A 20865-nucleotide genomic window follows, 5' to 3' on the forward strand; every position below is an offset into this window, starting at 1 on the left:
TGAGGTCCCCATTTGGATCTTACCGTCAGACAGGGCCGAAAGCAAGCCCCAGCCATTAAAAGGAGGAACTTTGGTGTCCAGGATCTGTGAGGGAACCGACCTCTTTGTCCACATTAGCTTTATACAGACATCCTTGTAGTCAGTCTGGAGACAAAGGCTGGGCCAAGGGGGCAGAAAGGGGAGCCTATATCAGGGCCCTTTAGACTCAAAGATGGTCTTGGGGAATACTGTATTTTACATATCTGGGAGAACACAAGGTGCCTGATGGACAGGAGTTTAAACCATTTCAGGAGGTTTATTTTAACTTCTTCACTTCTCCAAATCTGAAGTGAGCATTTTCTTAGGTTGGGACGGTCTAGCTACTAGAAAGCCTGCCCAACACGGCAGACATAGAGTCTAAAACATAGTCTATAGAGGTGACAGCCGTGAAACAGGGAAGTAAAGTACATTTAGGTGAGGAAAGGAGTGGCTCAGAGGGTTGTGAAAGTGGACGCGCAAGAGGACTGACTCTGTTATCAGTTCTTGTTTGCAAGATGGCTTTTGAAAAAGGAATTTTTCTTAACTCATATAACCAAGAGTTCCAGGAGGTAGCCTTCAGGCACAGCTGGATCCAGGTGTCCAACTAATGCTACTTGGAATGCATTCTCCATCTCAGTACTGCCTTCCTGTGTATTATTTCATTCTCAGGCAGGCTTTCCTTGAGTGGTGGCAAGGCAGGTCACCAGAGGCTTATTTTCAATGTGCTTAGTACTGAGAAAGTTTCCAAAAGCTTCAGAAAAATTCTCAAGAAGTGTTTTCATTGGTCTGGCGTGGGTCATGTGACTGTCCCTGACTGTCACTATGGCCAGGGAAAGGGGTGCCCCCTTCCCTGGTCAGACTTGAATCTGGGAGTGAGCCCACTCCCAGAGTCCAAGGTGGGCTTAGCTCTACTTTACTCAGTTGACCTGAGATTAGGGAAGGATTGGGTCACCACAAGAACATTAAGCGCTGTTACCAGAAAGAGGGGGCCAAAGAATATGGTCTTTACCAGTGGGTTACCCAGTAGTAGCTGAGGGCAAGCATCTCTCCACAAGTGTCCCAGTTATTAAATGAAAAAGGAACAGTGGAACCTTGCAGCCCCGAGCGGTTCACTGATGACTGCCAGCACCAAGCATAGCGACCGTCAGGCGTGTTCCCCCTGTAGTCTTGGCAAAGACAGGAAACCTGAGTCCGAGCCCGTCTCTGGTACCAGCACCAGTTTGCAGGCAGCACACAGGCCAGAGGAATGTGTTGAACTGCACCCGTAAGAACGCAGGGAAAGCCAGATTGTGGGAATTAGTGCAAGTCACAGATCTTGAGTTCTTTTACAAGAAATCTAAAAGGAAAAGAAGGAAACGGCAGGAAATGCATAGAATAAAGTAAATAACATGTTGAACTCTTTGACATGACCAAGACTAAACAAAATGTGCCTGCGGATGTACATTTGATGAAAAAAAGAATAGAAAACACTTAAAAATGCAAGGAGTAACTGAGAAGGTAAAGCCCTCCCATCCAAATGTACTTTGGAAAAACAGAAAAATAAAAACATTTTAAAATGCTGGGACCTGATTATTAACAAAGTTGGGCAGGCGGTCATTGATGGAGCAGGGAAGGGACCTGACTGGCGGAGCACGTAGGTGGGCTTCTGGGGTGGCCGGCAAGGTACTGATTCTTGAACTCTGGTGGTGGTTGCAGAGGCATTTGCCTTAGAATAATTCATTAAGCCACCCATCGGTGTACTTTTGTATCTGTGTTTCACTTAAAAGGATTTTCAAAGAATGGTGGGCAAGGATGTGAGCAGGCAAATATACCTTGTGTCTGTTAGAGGTATTTAACCAATACCTGAGGATGGCTGAGGCTTCAAGGAAGAGTCAAAATTAACCAAGGAAAGGGAGCTGCATGTGCAAAGGCTAGCAAGAGCATGATGCTTCAAGAAGAGTGGCAAGGGAGGAAGCTAGAAACATGGGCCCCCCGCAGACTGCAGGGTGCTTGTGAGCCTTGTTTAGGATTTGGGACTCTAGCCTGAGAACACCAGGAAGCCTGTTGCTGGTGTCGCCCTCAGGGACAGGCATTTTAAAGAACCACTCTGCTCCCGGTGTGGACAGTGGATTAGAGGGGACAAGAGCTGATGCAGAGGCAGGTGGGAGGCTATCACAGTTGTCCAGTATAGATAGTCTTAGCCTAAACCAGGTCAATGGCAACAGGGGATGGAAGAAAAGGACAGAGTGGAGAAATACCTGGACAGTGGGACTGACATGACCTGCTGAGGGAGGGCAGGGAAAGGTGACGGCCATGGTTTTGGCTCTGGCAACGAGGTGGATGACAACGCACTTTCTGAGGTAAGGCATGCCAGTGGAAGGGCAGTTTAAAGAAGAGCCTGCTACCCTTGAGGCCTGAGAGTCAGTCCAGTGGAGATCTCTGGCAGGGAGTTGGATAGGGTGATTTGGGAGTCTAGGTTGCAGTCGGGGCGCAAGCTAGAGCCATGGTGATTGTCTGCAAGGAAGTAGCCTTAGAGGATCCACGGGACCGGATGAACTCAGCTGGAGCACAGTGGAGCAGAGGACCCGGGACGGAGCCCTGGGACGCCAGCACTTCAGGGTTGGGAGGCATGGTGGAGCTGGTGAAACATGAGTAGCCAGCCAGGTGAGAGCTGAGAGGCGACCAGGAGCCCACGGAATGGTGGGTATGGAGACGGGAGCGCGGGCAACAGGGTGAGTGGCTGGGAGGCCCAGAAACAAAAGGACAGAAAATGCGCACAGGATTCAGTGGCGTGGACGTCATGGAGGCTCTGGTGGGAGTGGTGAAGGGAACGTGGAGCTGGGTTCAAGGAAATAGAGTGAGGCTGGCTGTGAAGGGAGCAAAGAGGATGCAGGGGGAAGTATGCAGGGTGACTGGAAAGTATTTATTTTGTTTTGTTTGCAAAGAGCCGAGACCATTTCCCCAGTGTTGTTAGAGTGGACGCAAAAGAGAGGGAGAGGTAGAATGTGTGTAAGAAGGAATGGAGGAGGGCTCCAGAGCCGGGCGGAGGCCTCAGCCTTGGGCAGGGTCGCGGGGGGGTGGGTGCAGGCGAGTCTGTAGATTTGGTGGCTAAAAGTTGAGGTGTTTCCTACCTGATGGCTTCCATTTCCTTATCATGAGGAAAGAAGGTCATCTGCTGAAGAGGGGTGGGTGAGTATGGAATTGGAGGTCTCAAGAGGGTATAAGTTTGTGAAATAGTCCTCACAAAGAACAAGAGGGCATTAGGAATTGAGAAAGAAAATAGTTGTTAGAGGGAGTGGAAAAGACTGGAGTCAGTCCCTCCAGCCCTGTCTCTTACCATCTCTGTAACCCCGGCAGTCACGTAACCCTTCACAGCCTTGTTTCCTCATTCTCAAAAGGAGGTGACAAATGCTGCCTCACGGGATTGCTAATAGCAAATGAGAGAACCGGTGTCCCTGAGTGCTGGAGGTTAAGTACCCTGCCGGCAGCAACCGATGAGAAAAACAAGACAAGTGACCCCGCAATTGGTGACTCGGGGTCCGCAGTTGTGGATTAGTGCTGTGGAGCGTTGGGCGGAAGTGCCCGGGCGAATCTGTGCAGCAGCAGCCTCAGGGCCCCTGTGACAGCGGGAGCTGAGTGAGAGCTGCCCTCTTCTGTAACATGGAAGCCCCTGTTCCTTTCTTCTTTAGAGTCATAGCCTGTTCAGTGCTTTCAGAAACTTTCAAATCTGTCATTTTATTTAATCTCCAGCAGGTAGGAAACTTTCTTCTCATTTAATAGAAAAGTCACTGAGGGACTAAATAACTTACTACAGTCATAGCACAAATTAAACAGAGTCAGGATGAGAACTTGGGCCCCATTGTTCGGTTGATGGTGGTTCCATCAGAAGTTGTGCCAGCCTGAAGGGGTGGAACATGCGCAGGACTCTTGTCCTGGCCCCTTGGCTTTCTGGTCTGCGACCTTAAGCAGGGTTCCTTAACCACCAGCTGCCATCAGGCTTGTTCCTCGGCAGCGTCCCGGCTTGTCCTTCCTCTGCCCTCTCTTTCTGCTGCAGGCCTGGGTTGCCAACTACGAGAGGCCCCGGATGAACGCCAACTCCCTGCTGGCCAGCCCCACGGGCCTCAGCCCCTACCTGCGCTTTGGCTGCCTCTCCTGCCGTCTCTTTTACTACCGCCTGTGGGACCTGTACAAGAAGGTGAGGGCCGTCAGCCCGCCCCCACGTGCAGCCGAGAGGACCGGGGTCTTCTGGGCCGGTCAGTCACCATACACGGAGGCCTTCCCTCTGGCTAAAGTGTAGGTACTGTCCAGAGACGGTGAGGAGGAGGCCACATCCGAGAGGTGGCTGAGCCAAGCACAGCCCCAACCGCCGCTCGAAACCAAATCCAGCTTCTCAAGTGGAGCCGGACAGGCTGGCCTCAGGGTGTGAGCCCGGGGTGGCAGAGCTGACAGCAGCAGGGGGATGAGGACTGAGCCCTCAGGGTGGGAGGCAGGATGGGCGAGGCTGGGGCCAGTCCTGAGGTGAGGAGCGCAGTGGCCAGCTATGGGGTGGTGTCCAGACTATCTCGTGGCACTTGCCCATCAGTGATGAGGAAGTAAGCAGAGGGCTGGATGCAGGGCCGGATGGGGCAACAGGCAGAGCACCTTGTGGTGATGTACCCGCCCCCACAGAGAGAGAGGGCCGCACCTCCCGCCCCTGAGATTCATCAGCTCACACTTGCATCTGCGTTGTTTCATGTGTCCTTACGTTGCCAGTATCCAGATTTTGTGGCCTGGGGTAGCTTTGCCAGCTCAGTGGGTAATCTTGTGATTTTAGGAAAATTATCATTCCCTTGGGGCTTCCCAGGTGGCACAGTGATAAAGAATCTGCCTGCCAATGCAGGAGACACAAGAGACACAAGTTCAATGCCTGGATTGGGAAGATCCCCTGGAGGAGGGCATGGCCACCCACTCCAGTATGCTTGCTTGGAGAATCCCAGGGACAGAGGAAGCTGGGGCTACAGTCCATGGGTTGAAGAGAGTTCAGATGTGACTGAGCACACACACATCATTCACTTGGAGGTCTGATGTCTTAGTTCCCTCGTGGCCCCAGATCCAGGCTTAGGGTATCACGTATTTAACCAAAATCTAGACTGAGCATTTTTGTGTGTGTGCTGTTGAGAAAACTCCCTTTGACATTTTAGAAAGGAGAGTTACAGAGGCCCCTGAGGACAAGGACTGTGACCAGCCTGGAGAGCTCAGTTCCCAGCCCCGAGTCCCACAGCACTGTCCCTTCTGCCGCCTGCCGACCCTCAGCCGTTCTTGGTGCTCAGAGCAGCAGTGGGCACAGCCAGGGCGCTGGGTTCTGCAGGCACCTTCTGCCATTTCTCCTGGGCACGGCCCCTCCCCGCATCGAGGGTGGAGGTGGCAGCTCCGGTCCTTTGTGGGGAGGCCTGGGTGGTGAGGTGCTGGGGGCGGGGCAGGCGCTTGTACCCGTGTGCTGCCCCCGCCCCCAGGTGAAGCGGAACAGCACGCCCCCACTCTCCCTGTTTGGGCAACTCCTGTGGCGAGAGTTCTTTTACACGGCGGCCACCAACAACCCCAGGTTCGACCGCATGGAGGGGAACCCCATCTGCATCCAGATCCCCTGGGATCGCAACCCCGAGGCCTTGGCCAAGTGGGCCGAGGGCAAGACAGGCTTCCCCTGGATCGACGCCATCATGACCCAGCTGAGGCAGGAGGGCTGGATCCACCACCTGGCCCGGCATGCTGTGGCCTGCTTCCTCACACGCGGGGACCTCTGGGTCAGCTGGGAGAGCGGGGTCCGGGTGAGTGCTCTCTCAGTGGGCAGCCCCCACGGGGGCTAGGGCGTGGGCTGGGACCCCTGGGTGCAGGAAATTGTCTCCAGATCCTTCTTGGCTTGCCTGCAGCAGAAGGCTTTGACACCCTTCTCCGGGGTCTGTGTGGTGACTGGGGGAGAAGCATGGTCGTCCGCCCCCTGGAGGCTCATGGTTTCTTCTGCCTGCATCTAGGTGTTCGATGAGCTGCTGCTGGACGCGGACTTCAGCGTGAACGCAGGCAGCTGGATGTGGCTGTCCTGCAGCGCTTTCTTCCAGCAGTTCTTCCACTGCTACTGCCCAGTGGGTTTTGGCCGCCGCACGGACCCCAGTGGAGACTACATCAGGTGAGGATGCAGAGTAGGCTTTCTGACCACTGCAGCCTCCTCCTCTGGTGAGATACACTTGGCCTTTGAAGGAGGCTCCCAACGTGCTGACAGGTCGTCTGGTGGGTGCGTTTCAGGCGATACCTGCCCAAACTGAAAGGGTTCCCTTCCCGGTACATCTACGAGCCCTGGAACGCCCCAGAGTCCATTCAGAAGGCAGCCAAGTGCGTCATTGGCGTGGACTACCCCCGGCCCATCGTCAACCACGCCGAGGCCAGCCGGCTCAACATTGAGCGGATGAAGCAGGTCTACCAGCAGCTCTCCCGCTACCGGGGACTCTGTAAGGAGCACCCCCCCATCCCCTCATCCCCAACATGAAAAGCACCTCTGGGCTCCTGGGGTGGGAATGGGGGTTCCCAGATGTTTGCAGGGGGACACTGCTGAGCGCTGCCTTCCAGGCTGTTGACTTGACTTCCTGGGCACAGACCGCTCAGGCAGGGACAGAACCTAGGACCCCCCTGTCCCCTGCCCCGGGGCCCTGTGCGTTTGCATTCCTGTGAGTTTGCATTCCGATTACTCCCCTGCCTCTTTCCCAGGTCTGCTGGCGTCTGTCCCTTCCTGTGTGGAAGACCTCAGCAACCCAGTGGCGGAGCCCAGCTCGAGCCAGGCAGGGAGCTCAAGCAGTGTAGGTGAGTACAGCTGGCCTCCGGGGCCTGTGCCCGTCCCAGGGGCACTGCAGAACTACCCCCACTTCAGTCACGGGGTCTGAGGACGGAGACCAGAACACTCATGCCCCGGTGGAGCTTGAACTCCCCCAGGGACACAGGTGTTACAAAGGAACCATGCAGGATCATGTCAGATACCAAGTGCTTTGCGGGAAAGTCGAGTCGAATGACCTGCTAAGAGAGCGCTGGGGAGGAGGTGACTTTAGGTGAAGCACCAGAGCCCCAGGTAGTGAGCAGAGCCAGCCTTCCGAGAACAGGGGGAAGAGCATCCCAGGCAAATAGCAAGAAAAGACTCAGAGACGGAAGCGAGCTGCCTGTCCCAGGAAGGAGAAGAGGGAGGCCAGTGGGGCTGGTGTGTCCTGAGTGACAAGCTGGAGCGAGACAAGGATGGATAGCCAGAGCAGTGCCGTGTAGACTCTGCGTCCACAGGAGGGTTAGCGTTCCCTCATGTGTGCAGGGAGAAGGCGCTGACAGGGTCAGCAGGGCAGAGGCGTGACCGCTTTATGTTTTAAAGAGCTCACTCTGCCTGCTGTGTGTGTGTGGAGAGCACAGCATGGGCAGGAGCCCCCGAGGACGGGGAGGCTGGACAGGGGGCGACGAGTCGTCCAGGCAGGAGGTGGCAGGAGAGTGGGGTAGGCAGACTTGCCCCCTTCTTAACCTCTGCCCTTCATCTCTGGGACGAAGACTAGCAAGTTCAGACTGTAGAGAACTACAGAGCTTTTTCTACTTTGCCTGGCCAGGTGGGCTCCACAGGGGAGAGCATGCTCATCCCAGCTTCGGGAGGCCGGTTACAGAGGGAAGGCCTCAGTCCCCAAGCAAGGAGAGGCGCCAGGCCTGTCCGTCTCCGGCCTGGAGCCCTTGGCACTTGGGCCCCAGAGCTGGCACTCGTGCTTGCAGGCCTGATCATGCGCTCCTCGGACCTCTCCAGGCGGTCACTGCTGAAGGAGAGGGGCCGGTCTGAGGAGCAGTCTCCCTGCCCCCTAAAGAGCAACCTCTGCGCAGTTGAGGGTCATGTGGGCTGAATGCATGTGTCCGTGTGACACTGACCTGCTTCCCTACAGGCCCAAGACCACTGCCTGGGGGCCCAGCGTCTCCCAAGCGCAAACTGGAAGCAGCGGAGGAGCCGCCTGGTGGAGAGCTCAGCAAACGGGCCAGGGTGGCAGAGTCGCTCCCCTCAGAACTGCCGAGCAGGGGTGTCTGAGAGTGAGTGAGGCGGAAGGGAGGCAGGGGTGAGGAGGGGGAGAGTCTCGTGGGGTGAGGCGGGGAGGGCTGGGGGCGAGTTTGGGAAACTACCGCCCTGCCAGGTGAAGCTTAAAACCCGGCAAACGGGATTAAAGCCTTGTGAGGATTGCCTGACTTCTTTAGGATTTCAGCTCAATTTCTACCATTCTTAGTTTTACACCTTCTAATACTAAAAAGAGAATTTAAAGGTAAAGCTTTGTTCCTTCTTTGCTAGCTATGGGAAAGGGAAAAAAAAGACTCTTTCTACCTGTCAAAGTGAGCCAGATCCAAAAAAAAGAAAGCGGAGACCTGGGTGTGAGGCTGAGGGGGAAGTCGTCCCAGGGCAGGGCTGGGGGTGCTTCAGGCCCCTCTGCCAGTTGCCCCGACGGGCTGTGCGCTTGAGACTGGCCAGCAGAGGGCAGCACACACTTTCAGAATGTAGGCTTAGGGGTGCTTGGAGGCTCACTCAGCGCAACCCCACCACGCACTGACCCAGGCTCCCCGTCAGTCATCTGTGCCTCTTAAGCCACGCCTCCATTCAGGTCTTTCTCGTGGCTTCAGCTCTGCCCTTTCCTGTCAGCGCTCATCTTCCTTGGAAGCCCCCGAATGTCTTCAAAAACAAAAACCTGGCTCTTCCTTCCCCAGAGTAAGAGGGCCTTTTATGCCTTTCTGGGGAAGACATAAATTACTATCCACTTTGGGTCACCGTCTTGGGCTGTTCCTTATGTGCCGTGTCTGCAAGATTAGATGGGAGGGGAATTTTCTCTGTGAAGCCAATTCTTTTTTTCTAAGCTCTTGCGCTTCAGGGCTGGGCGGGGCCATCTGGTCTGTTCGTCTAGACTCACATGTCAGTGACGCGGCAGGTGTTTGGCGCCCTTTACCCAACTAGGTGCTTTGTCACAGACGTCACAGGTGGACAGACTTGTGTTACCTCGTCCTGGGAGTACTGGCAACCTCAGGCATTACCGCTTAGTTCTCTCTTAAGTCTGTGATACTAAGCAAAGTTCATTCTGTCTTACAAATCTGGAACTTGCCAAGCTGATACTCTGACTTTCAGGTGAGAAGATCACAGAACAGAGAGGTTAAACATCTGGGTTATGGTTGCTCAGGAAGGTAATGGCATCCACTTGAGCCTGAAACTGTTGCCAGCAAATGTGTGAGAAAAGGGAGCTTAAGACATATAAAACATGATACGATGCCGGTCCATAAGGATGTAATAGTCTGCTTAGAGAAACAAGACAAATGATCTATAATTCCTGGACGGATGATTCACACTCCACCAGCTTAGCATTAGACACAGGTTGGTGGGCTGGAGCGATCCAGGAGTATAAGACAGAAGTTACCCTAGAGGACCTGGACGACGAATTGAATTTAGGCAGCAAGGGGGGGCATTTCCGACAAGAACAACAGCTGAATGATTACATGATCTTGTGCAGATTACTTAAGCTCTCTGAGACTTGGTTTCCTCATCAAAAATTAGGTTCTTGTTACAAAGATTAAATGACTGAATATATGTGTCAGTGACGCATGGGGCTGCTGTGGTGAAAACGAAAGGGGTCCGTTTTCTTAGGGACAAAGGCCAGAGCACGGGCTTGCTGGTTTGGGTTTGATGGCTCAACAATGTCAGAGCCAATTTTTCTGAGATTCTCTTATTTCTTGGCCTTAAGGTGGCTGCCACGGCTTCAGCCATCAATTCCTTGCTCAAAGCAAAAAAGAGAAGGAATCGCAGAGACAGCTGCACTCATCCATTCAATAAACATGTATCAAATGACGACACTTCGCCAGACACCGTTGTAGGCACTGGATATGGTTGTGAACATGACCGACAGGGTCCTGCCTGCCCGTGGGTGCATCTTCGTGAGAGGACACAGACAGTAAACAGATAGATACATCTTGTGTCAAGAAGCCCTAAGTGGTAATGAAGGAAAAATAAAGTTGAGTAAAAGAAAGTAAAGTTTGGGTTGGGGGCCCAGTGAAGTTTTTTTGCAGTTTTATACTGTGCCAGGTCGTCAGGGGCTGCCTCTCTTCCTTTTCATCAAGAAAATAAAACCTTTACCAGGACACCTCTTCCGCAGCTTTTCACATTGGCGTCATGAGCCAGAACTGAGTCATAAAGCCACCCCCAAGCTGGGAAATAGGATCCGGATTGTTTAGACCATTGATCTCCAACCTGAGTGAGCAACAGAAGCCCCTGGAGGATTTGTTAAGCTGCAGATGGCTGGGCCCCCCCCCAACGAGCCTGGGCTTGGGCCTGAGAATTTGCATTTCTAACACGTTCCCAGCAGTTGATGATGATGCTGTTCTGGGACTGCCTCTGAGAATCACTGACTTGGACCATTCCTAATCTATTGTCTGAGCCATGTCCACGAGCCGCCAGACAAAATCCAGTTTCTGTTACAGAGTGTGGGTGCTGGTCAGTAATTAACACCGTCTGTGTAATACACAGGGTACTTAGCCTTCGTGCTGAGTTGCTTCAGTCGTGTCTGACTCTTTGCAACCTTATGGACTGTAGCCCACCAGACTCCTGTGTCCTTGGAGTTCTCCAGACAAGAATACCAGAGTGGTTGCCATTTCCTCCTCCAGGGGATCTTCCCCACTCAGGGATGGAACCTCCGTGTCTTCAGTCCCTGCACTGGCAGGCAGGTTCTTTACCACTAGTGCCACCTGGGAAGCCCCGCTTAGCCTTAGAAGCTCCTAAATAAAACGATAGCTATTATTATTATGGATATTGTTATTACTATTTTTTACAAGAACATGAGGTTACAGTTGGGTCCAGTCATGGAGGGTCTTAAATGTCAAGCAGACAGAGTCCTTGATGTGTACTCTCTGGGAACGGAGGCGCATTTTGAAACAGAGTGAATGATCAAACTGGCATTTTTTGAAGATGAACCAGGCATTGGGCTGGGGCGCTAGAGGAAGCGGTGTGGGGAGAGAGCCAGTCGCGAGGCCGTGGCGGAGATTCCAAGAGGACAGTGAAGGTGCAGAGGCCAGCGCCTCTCCTCGCGTGTAGTCCAGGGGTGTCCATCAGCCTGTCGGGATGGGGTCAGCCCTTCATCATGCCAGTCGACTGGAAGTGGGGCCCAGAGGTCAGAGGACAGGATAGATACTCGTGTTCTTCGGAAACCCTGAAAGAGAAGAGTGTCTCAGTGGCGCTTGTGCTTCGCTCTGTGCTGGGGGTTGCACCGGGGCCTGAGGATGGCTGGGCATCATCACCAGTGATCAGTGATAACAGCATCTTGTCACCTGCCCTGCCCATCAAGCACAAGCCTTGGGGAAAGAGGAGAAACCGTGTGTGAAAAGCCTCTGAGTAAAATGCACCACACAGACGAAATCACGTCGCCGCCTTGCATGTGCTTCTCAGGGTGTCTTTGATTCTGTCATTGTTACCGCAGTCAGAGCCAGCACCCTGGGCTGGACGGGCCACACAGCAGTGGCCCCGGGGCCCGAGTCGGTAGTCTTAACTGCCTTTGCCCCTTCTCCTCTCTGTCAGTGTAGCCGAGTGACTCAGGGCCGGATTCACAACCGTGCCGAGGTGCTCTAGCTGTCCGGTGTGGAGAAGCACGCTTCAGCAGCCGGAGGCTCCATCACGGGCCCTTCAGGCCGTGTTTAGCTCCAGCCTCTCTCGTTTGTTATTCTGTTGTTTCCAATGCCTCAGGCCTGGGCCAAACAATGATTTAAACTGATCTTGTGGGAAAACATATCCTGATATCAGTTGGTTCCACGCTTACATCAAACCCACATCAGTATCTGTTTTGCATTTGGTTACTGTACAATGTTCACAAAACTGAAAAATAAGCCAGCCTCAAATAGCTTTCATTTCAGCTGCTTCTCCGTAATCCCCAAAGCTGCTGACCGCTCAGGATTCCATCAGCTTCCAATTGTGCGCAGGTTTTTTGTATTGGTCCAATTATTTTAGCAGTGCACAGGATCTATTTGCCCTTCTGCTGGTACATACTGATCTGTTGAGAGAAGCCTGTTGAACACAGAAGGTTCATGGCCAAGGACCACCTCTCCCCGTCCTCCACCCGAAGTTCACGCAGGCTCGGTTAGCCATGGCGCTCCCCTGAGGAGGGCACAGCTCTCCACTCCAGTGTTCCTGCCTGGAGAATCCCACGGGTAGAGGAGCCTGGCAGGCTACAGTCCACTGGGTCACAAAGACTCAGACACAACTGAGCGACTAACAGTTTCACTTTTCACTGAGCAGAACCTGACTTCTGGAATCTCTTTGTTGTCTTTCTGACAACGGCATACATCTGCCGCATGTATGTCCATCCTTACGTGAACCTGTGTGTGAGGGGCACTGGGCAGTCTGTAAGACGCTGCCCGGGGGAAGCGGAGGCTGTGTGGTGGTCAGAAACCCGTCCTGGGAGCCTGCACACAGGTTTTTCTCTGACTCAGTTCCTGAAACGAGAATTTATTGGGGCTTGACATCCCCTCGCGCTTTCGCTGCCGCTTACTCAGTAGCTGCTGACGGACAGACACCCCTCCCCTTTGCTGTGGTACAGCAGGAAGGGCAGGCGAGTAGCTACAGTGGAGAATGAGGCTGAGCCGACGGACCAGCTGTAAACCCGTCCAGGCCCAGCCGCACCTCTGCCCTTCCCCGCTCCTCATGTGGGGGCTGGGAGCCGGCCTTCTGCCCCTCTCAGGCTCGGGCCCTGCACCTCAGCCCCTGTGCTGGGGAGGGTGGCCACTGAGGCCTGGTCCAGCTCCAAACCACGTTTCTTCCAGACCCTGAGCTGTAGTGGCCTCCTCTGCTGACGAGGCTCGGGTGTGCACAGTGGCCCACACGCCCCTCCCGGGCTGGGAGCCAGCATCCAGTGTGGGAGAAGGGGTGTGAGGGCCCTGGGACACGGTCCATCCTAACTGACGTTGGCACGCCGAGGGAAGCTCATTAACTTAGTCTGTGTTCCAGCCACTTCTGACGGGTTGAGAGAGTGAAACAGGTGTGAGATTGGCTTTGTCTTTAGTGGTGTTTTATGCGTCGATTTCTCCCCTGGTGCCTCTCCCCTCGCTGCGCTTCTCTGTGTTTAGTGAGGCCGTCGTTTTCCTGTACGGCCTCGTTTGATTTCCCCGAGCGCCTTTTTCTGCGGACTTATGTCCTAGCTTGAGAATAAGAGCACAGAGACCATCTAATTATCTGCTGATTGAGCAGCTTGAGTAAGTAGTTGACCAGGCCTTTGACTAGCTTTGTAGACAAGGATGAGCTGGTTCTTGCAAACCTTGGTTTTCTGTGTGGGTTTTTGAAGCCATCACAGAGGGTTTGTGGGTCACTGGGGCTCATCTGAGGCCAGGTCATTGCCACCTCCCTTCACGGGTCTGCCCCATGGCTAAACCATGTCCAGATGAGCGTAGGTCTCAATGAATTTTTAGTATTATACCTGCCCGACTGCACCTCATCTCCTCATCTTCTAAGCTGAGGCATCGGTTCTTAACTCCTCTTTGGGTTACCCATGCTTTGAAGAGTCTGATGAAGGATGGAGCCTCTCCCCGGAAAATTACACCTGTTCCCACACACAGCGAAATGTACGTCACGGCCTCTGTGGACTGCCCCTTAAGGCCTGTCCTTGGACCCCTTAAGGATCAGGAACCCCAGAGTAAGAGCCCGTGTTTGAAGGAATCCTCAAGCACCCTTTATCGTCCCTCGCCCCTGAAGGTGGGGAGAACACCAGAAATGGAAGTAGTGGGTAGGAGCACCTGTTTACTTTCCAGTCCTGAAGTTATCAGTTGCAGAAGAAGAGTCAATTAGCATGTTTCAATAAACATGTATACACTTTAGTAACGAATATATTTACTTGTAGTGAAAGAATATGGCTAGGTCATTATAATACAAGCTTAAAGAGAAAATTCTGAAAGAAATGGGAATACCAGACCACCTACCTGCCTCTTGAGGAATTTGTATGCAGGTCAGGAAGCAACAGTTAGAACTGGACATGGAACAACAGACTGGTTCCAAATAGGAAAAGGAATACATCAAGGCTGTATATTATCACCCTGCTTATTTAACTTATATGCAGAGTACATCTGGAGAAACACTGGGCTGGAAGAAGCACAAGCTGGAATCAAGATTGCCGGGAGAAATATCAATAACCTCAGATATGCAGATGACACCACCCTTATGGCAGAAAGTGAAGAAGAACTAAAAAGCCTCTTGATGAAAGTGAAAGTGGAGAGTGAAAAAGTTGGCTTAAAGCTCAACATTCAGAAAACTAAGATCATGGCATCCGGTCCCATCACTTCATGGGAAATAGATGGGGAAACAGTGGAAACAGTGTCAGACTTTATTTTTTTGGGCTCCAAAATCACTGCAGAAGGTGACTGCAGCCATGAAATTAAAAGACGCTTACTCCTTGGAAGGAAAGTTATGACCAACCTAGATAGCATATTGAAAAGCAGAGACATTAGTTTGCCAACAAAGGTCCATCTAGTCAAGGCTATGGTTTTTCCGGTGGTCATGTATGGATGTGAGAGTTGGACTGTGAAGAAGGCTGAGCGCCAAAGAATTGATGCTTTTGAACTGTGGTGTTGGAGAAGACTCTTGAGAGTCCCTTGGACTGCAAGGAGATCCAACCAGTCCATTCTGAAGGAGATCAGCCCTGGGATTTCTTTGGAAGGAATGATGCTAAAGCTGAAACTCCAGTACTTTGGCTGCCTCATTCGAAGAGTTGACTCATTGGAAAAGAGTCTGATGCTGGGAGGGATTGGGGGCAGGAGGAGAAGGGGACGACAGAGGATGAGATGGCTGGATGGCATCACTGACTCGATGGAGGTGAGTTTGAGTGAACTCTGGGAGTTGGTGATGGACAGGGAGGCCTGGCATGCTGTGATTCATGGGGCCGCAAAGTCTGATACAACTGAGCGACTGAACTGAACTGAAAGAGAAAATTGTTGAAAATATTTTAGAGGTACTTAGTATTGGCCCATACAGGTATCCACTTGTAAATTTGTTTTTGATTTTTCCCAGCTTCCAGAGAAATTATCATCATCCAGTTAAAATCTTTGGATTTAACATTTGCCTGAAAAGGGCTGCATGTGTCAGAAGACTGATTTTGAACCCCTGACTCCAGTGTCTTCAACTCTCGAGAGCATTTTTTCCTTTTCTGTTAACATCTGAACTTCCATTGATGTTGTTTGAATGTTAATCTTCATGCCACCATGTTGAACTTCTTGTTACATCCTCTGAAAGTCTTAAATGGGAGATCCTGTAATGTGGAGATTACTTAGTGGCAAAAATACAGGTTGCGGAAGCAGACGGACCTAGGTTTCCCGTCTTATCTCTGTCACTCCTGAATGCTGTCATCTTGGGCAGCTTACGTAGCCTCTCTGGCTTCAGTTTTCTCATCTGTAAAAATGAAGGCTGTGTCTTCAGGGTTAATGGGGTCGCACGCTGCATTAGTTCGCTTGGATTCTCACAAGGTGCCACAGACCAGGTGACTCTAACGACAGAAATTCATTCTCTCACAGCTCTGGGGGCTGGAAGTCTGAGGTCAAGTTGACGGCAGGGTTGGTCTCTCCTGAGGCCTCTCCGCTTGGCCTGTAGATCGCTGCTGTGTGCCTTGTCTTCATAGGCTCTGACCTCTGTGTGTCTGGGCCCTAATCTTTTCATAGAAGGACACCAGTCATTTGGGATCGGCCCACAATAAGTACCTAATTTTAACTTAATCACTTCTTTAAAGACCTCCTTTCCAAAAACAGTCCCATTCTGAGGGGATCAGGGCTTCAGTACACAAATCTGTATACGAATCTAACACACGTGTATAGTGCCTGACCCATAGTGGGCTCAGTAGGCTGTCTTGTTATCCACCTGATCATCATTTAAGAGGTAAGTCTTTGAACGGAGGCCCGCGTGTCTCTACACTCTCAGACACCCTGGACCTCTTGAAACAGGCAACCCAGCATTGTGATGGGCTTGCCCTGTCCTGTTATCCAGCATGAGGCCATCTCTTCCCTCTGCCCTAGATCCAGGATGTTATAAATCTTTAAAATGACTCATCCTTGATTCTCCTCTACCCCGCCCCCCAGTCTTCTAGCACAGTGCCAGCTTGCTTTTATCTCTATGTGGAAGTTCGCTCACCCGCTGATTCCAAACTCAGTCATTGCCTTCATCTTCAGAATTACTGGTCCTGGCTGGCTTCTCTTCCAGCCTTTTTTTTTTTTTTTTCCTGATTCTCCATCTCTGGCATCAGCCCCTGTGCCTTGATACAGAAACTGCCCTTGTCGTATCTGAATAAGTGTCGCCCAAGGCCTCAGGTAGTGACCCCTCCTCTGCCGTCCTCAGGCCTGGGGCGGAGGAGGCCCAGAGAGTCCGCCAGGGAGAGCTGGTCCATGTCAGCACCTCAGAGGGAGAGGGCCAGCATCCAGGTACCCGCTGGCATCCCAGCGCCACCTTGTCCCCAGGTGCTGCAGCTCGTGTGCTTCGCTCTGGGCTCTCCCTGGTTCCCCAGAGAAGCAGCCAGAGGAGCCATGTCCCAGGCAACAGAGAGTCTCCTGAACGCTCCTTCTCGTCCCTGTCTCTCTTGCAGCTGCAGTGCCGTGGCTCCATGAGCAAAGCTTGGGTGCCCAAGCCGCCACCATGGCAGCGGAGTGCAACCTGCAGAGCTGCTGACACCTGCAGAGATGGAGCGAACGTGTGTGCGTGTGTGTGCGCGTGCGGAGGAAGGAGGGCCACCTGTTGTGTGTGCATGCATCTGTGTACACTCGTGTCTCTGAACGCTGTCTGGGCCGGAGGAGGACAGGTAGCAGCTTCACCTCAGCCTCTGGACCCCGGACTAGAGGTCACGGCGGTGGCGGTCACCCCATACCTGTCCCTGGGGGCCTGCTGCCTCTTCTGCCTAGAAGGGTGGTCAGACCTTAGGTGGCATTTTGATACCTGCTCCCCTTCCCCTTCCCCCTCCACGTCAGACTGAGGAGCAGGGGAAGCATTTCTGGCTCGTGTGCAGAATGGGATTCTCGAGGCAGCGAGGGGCCTTCTGAGTTCCTGCTTTATGACCCCAAGGGCTGGACAGGCTGGAGGGGACAGGTGCTGTCTAGACAGTCACCTGGCCTGGCTTCTTTTAAAATTCCCTGCCAGTGGACTCCCCAAACTCTTCCTGGGGGAGCTGGGGCTGAGCTGTGGACAGATCTGCAGCCTTTCTGCCTCATACAGAAGAGCACCAGGGGCCTGACCTGAGTGCTGGGTGTGCAGTCTGACAGATAGTAGCAGAGAGGAGCCTCTCACTCTTCGGGGCTGAAAATCTGAGGCTAGGAGTTAACCCCTACTCTCACCGCTCCTTCACTGTCAGAGCGGACTGGAAACCCAGAGCTTTCGGCAGGAGGAGGCCAGGTTCCTGGTGGTGGAGGGCCCCCTGGCTCCCCTGGCCACACTCCATGGCACCTCAGTCCTGCCCCCGAGGTCAGCTGATGGCAGCCAGGGAAGCCATTGTCATCTGCCCGGGGCTGGTCAGCACCGAGCTACTGCATCAGCCCTCCTGGTAGCTGGACATCAAGGGGCCAGGCAGGTGCACGGCCAGAGACAGTTGGGAAGGGCCCCAGCTAAGGTCCTGGCCAGCGCACCAACCCTTCTGCAGCAGGCAGGGCGTTTGACCCAGAGAAACCAAGGGCTTGCAATCCAGGGGCAGCCAGTGCTCCCACATGAACCCTCCCACTGCTGGAGGTCTGTGCTGAGGAGGACCCCACCGAAAGGAGGACTGTGTGGCCGGCTGGAGCACATCTTCCTCCCACCCATGGCCCAGACTTGAGCCACAGCGTGCGCACACACAGGAGTGTGTGCAGGTGCGTGTGTGCCTGAGAGACCAACCCCGCATGGGGTTTTTGTCCTCACGTGTCACATTAAGCTGGCCCTGGGCCTTCTCCTCTCTTCCTCCCCATGACCTTGTCCCAGCCCTGCCCCCCACTCTCCTCTGTCCTAGGAGGACCCGAACCCTGGGTCAGGCCTCTGTCTCCCGCGTCTGTCCAGCACACTCTCCCTGAGATGTCCTCAAGCTTCCTCAGCCAGAGAGCTGCCTTTGGAGTCCAACCGTTGTATCTGTGTCAACTCACGAGAAATGTCCCATATTGCGTGGGGGAAACAGCTTTTTCTGCAGTGTTGGGTTGGGGGCTTTACTGCTGTCTTAGCCCCAGCCAGGAGGAAAGGGCATCGGGGGCTGCTGCCGGAAGGAGGGGAGAGCAAGCCTGGAAGGACTGAGCGGAGAAACTGGGACGGCCGGAGGGCTTAGGGCCAGAGTCGGTGCTTGTCTGACAGCATCTCAGACGGCAGGATGATTCCCTTTGCCTGTCTTTTTGATGATGGGTCTCTTCCCTAAGGTATATGTTGGCAGGACCACCGCCCCCTACTTCCCTACTGTCCCTGGCATGCTGGCCCTTTCCCAGCAGACTGGAAATGAGAGGGGGTATCCAGTGGCCTGAAGCTCTATGATGGCTTCGTGTCTCCCCTCTCCTGGTCCAGGTGTCCCTGGGGGCTCCTGCAGAGCACTACTCAAGTCCTGACCCAAGGGCCAGCATGGGGAGGATACGGTCGCAGGCCAAATGCACTTTATATGGAGATTTTGTATTGCTAGGAAGTGTGTTTCTCCCACAGTTTGTTTGTGAATATCCATGTGTTTCATAAATGTCTGATCCTATCTGAGCAAAGTTGTAATGTCAATTTTGTGGGAAGTCTGGGTACTGGGCGGCAGTAGGGCTTAACCTGAGTGAACCAGGAGCCTCTCACCTACCTTGGAGGTGGCAGGGAAGAGTGGGTGGGAGATGGAGGACCAGGGAGGTTCCCAGTTGAGCAGCTAGAGCAATTAGTGGTCTCGACTCCAGAGCTTGGTCAGAGTTGGAGGTCAGTCAGCCAGAAGGGTGTGGAGCATGCCAGCCCTGGGATGAGGTTCCTGCAGTGACCCAGCCTCTCAGCCCACTTCAACGCCCCCAGTCTGGGGATCAGTCAATGGCAGGGCCCTCTCCTGACCCTCAATCCATTCTTAACTCTGGCATGTAAGCTGCAGCTGCTTGGTGCAGAGGAAAGCCAGGCCCAGAGCCTGGATGCTGACTTTGTCTGATACCATCTAGCCAGAGTGGCCCTTTCTCTACTGTGTGAGGGTTTCCAGTTTTGGACCGCTGGACATGAGAGCTTTATTAACCCACATCCCAAGTTCCTGTGAGAAGGGGTTCAGGCCATGCCAACGATATCACAAGCTGCCTTGCACAGAGTGAGAAAGGAGAAAAGGAAGAACCTGACCCTGGGACTTGTCTGGTTCTCAGCTCTGCTTTGAAGCTCCTGATGGCCGAGACCTGGGCCTGGCATTCCCTCTCCCGCCTTCTCCTGCCTTCTCTTTAATACGGCTTGGCTTTGGCCTTGGGAGCTAATATACCTGTGCTCTTGAGCCAAAGATTCTGGAAGGTGGAGTTGTCCTACACGCACACACATTCCTAAGCTAAGGATGCTCCCTAGTAGAGAAGCACACACACTAAGGAAAAATTATTAGCCACTATGGCAAGACTGCTTTCCTAGGAGGAAAAGTCAGCACCTTAGCAGCAAGTGGTTACCTTTCGGTCCTAGTGAAAGGAGCCTGAACCAAGGAAAGATTATGCGTCCCCTCTGGGCCCAGGAACAGGAAGAAAAGAGAGAGCAAAGGCCTTCAGCTCTAGATATTAACCTCAGAACTGGAGCTCAGGGGTTTTTTGCCGCAGGGCAGGTGCCCACTGCTCCTTTCTGGGCACTACACTGTGGGCACAACCAGTGGCAGTCTAGATTTGCCCATAGGGTTCCACAGCTGTGAAACAGTTTGCCTCTTCAGAAGGACAGGACCTCTGTGGCTCTCTCAACTAGCCATACAAGCCAGTGAGATTTGGCAGAGGCTCTATGACGCACCAGAGCTGGGCACCTAGCTTTGCCCAGCAGCCTGAGTGCCCAGAAGTCCCTGTGCTGTGAGAGAATGCACAGGCTTAATCCTCTTAGGGGAGAGAAGTCCAGGAGGAAACATGAGCTGGAGGTGCAGGGCAGAGGCGCTGGAGGGAGCCGAAAAGCCATCAAAAGAATCCCAAGAAGTTAACCGTAGGGGCAGGAGGAAAGGCCCCAAGTCTTAGAATGTGAGAAGCCTGCTATGGGGTGTCTGAGTGCAAATGGGGGTACTCTCCAGGAAATACAATTGAGGTGCTAAGTGAGGAGAAGGTGACGTCAAAGTCCTGACATGAGGGAGGAGAAGCTGAGAGAAGCTAAAAGGAAGGGCTCAATTCACCATTAGAAGTGTTATGGGCTGAAAAGGGCTTAAATCACTCTTTAGACAGGAGGCCCTTGGGAGAGCCTTTGGGTGGAGGGGTGGGGAGTCCCCTCAAGGGGTGAGCCCTAGTTCCCAGCTGGAGGTGGGGTGTTCCCAGCCTCCAGTGCTAACGTTTGTATTACATTTCATCCTCACGACCATGGGATGGACCATTATCGTCCCCATTTCACAGATGAGAAAAAAATCAAACCTTAGGACTGTTGTCACTAATGCAAAGTCACACCACCTATTCTACTAGGAGAGCCGGGCTGTGACTTCACACCACCTCACTCCAAAAGTCTGTCGGTCCTAGGAGCCAGCTCCCAACACCCACTAGTGTTTTTCTGCCTTCTTCCACGACTCTCCTTTCCTGCCTGCCTTCTTTGTCTGCAGCGAGGGGGTCAACTCGGGTCCCAGGGACCAAGATCCCGCCATTAGTTACCCCATACCAGGCCGCTAGGCCCACCCCAGGAAGAGAGCACGCAGGGACACAGAGGGCTTTGCGGAAGGGGAAGCTGCTGTCGTTACTGCGTGGGATTGAGGGCGG

General features: G+C 53.3%; 1 protein-coding gene across 3 annotated transcripts in view; it reads left to right on the forward strand.

Annotated features, from left to right (window-relative positions):
* Positions 1–20825, forward strand: part of CRY2 (cryptochrome circadian regulator 2) — a 37991-nt gene extending 17166 nt beyond the window's left edge. Inside the window, exons 6-12 of one of the 3 annotated variants that reach the window (XM_055546949.1) lie at positions 4052–4192; positions 5490–5801; positions 6006–6157; positions 6274–6476; positions 6733–6825; positions 7923–8064; positions 16602–20822. In XM_055546949.1, coding sequence (XP_055402924.1) covers positions 4052–4192; positions 5490–5801; positions 6006–6157; positions 6274–6476; positions 6733–6825; positions 7923–8062 — 1041 coding nt within the window. In that variant the 3' untranslated portion in view covers positions 8063–8064; positions 16602–20822. Of the gene's footprint in view, positions 1–4051; positions 4193–5489; positions 5802–6005; positions 6158–6273; positions 6477–6732; positions 6826–7922; positions 8065–9749; positions 10692–16601 lie in introns of those variants that run through there. The other 2 variants (XM_055546950.1, XM_055546951.1) reach the window with 2 other exon arrangements.
* Positions 20826–20865: the final 40 nt, after the last annotated feature.

Source organism: Bubalus kerabau, chromosome 15 (assembly GCF_029407905.1).
Source record: "Bubalus kerabau isolate K-KA32 ecotype Philippines breed swamp buffalo chromosome 15, PCC_UOA_SB_1v2, whole genome shotgun sequence".
Taxonomy (NCBI): Eukaryota; Metazoa; Chordata; class Mammalia; order Artiodactyla; family Bovidae; genus Bubalus; species Bubalus kerabau.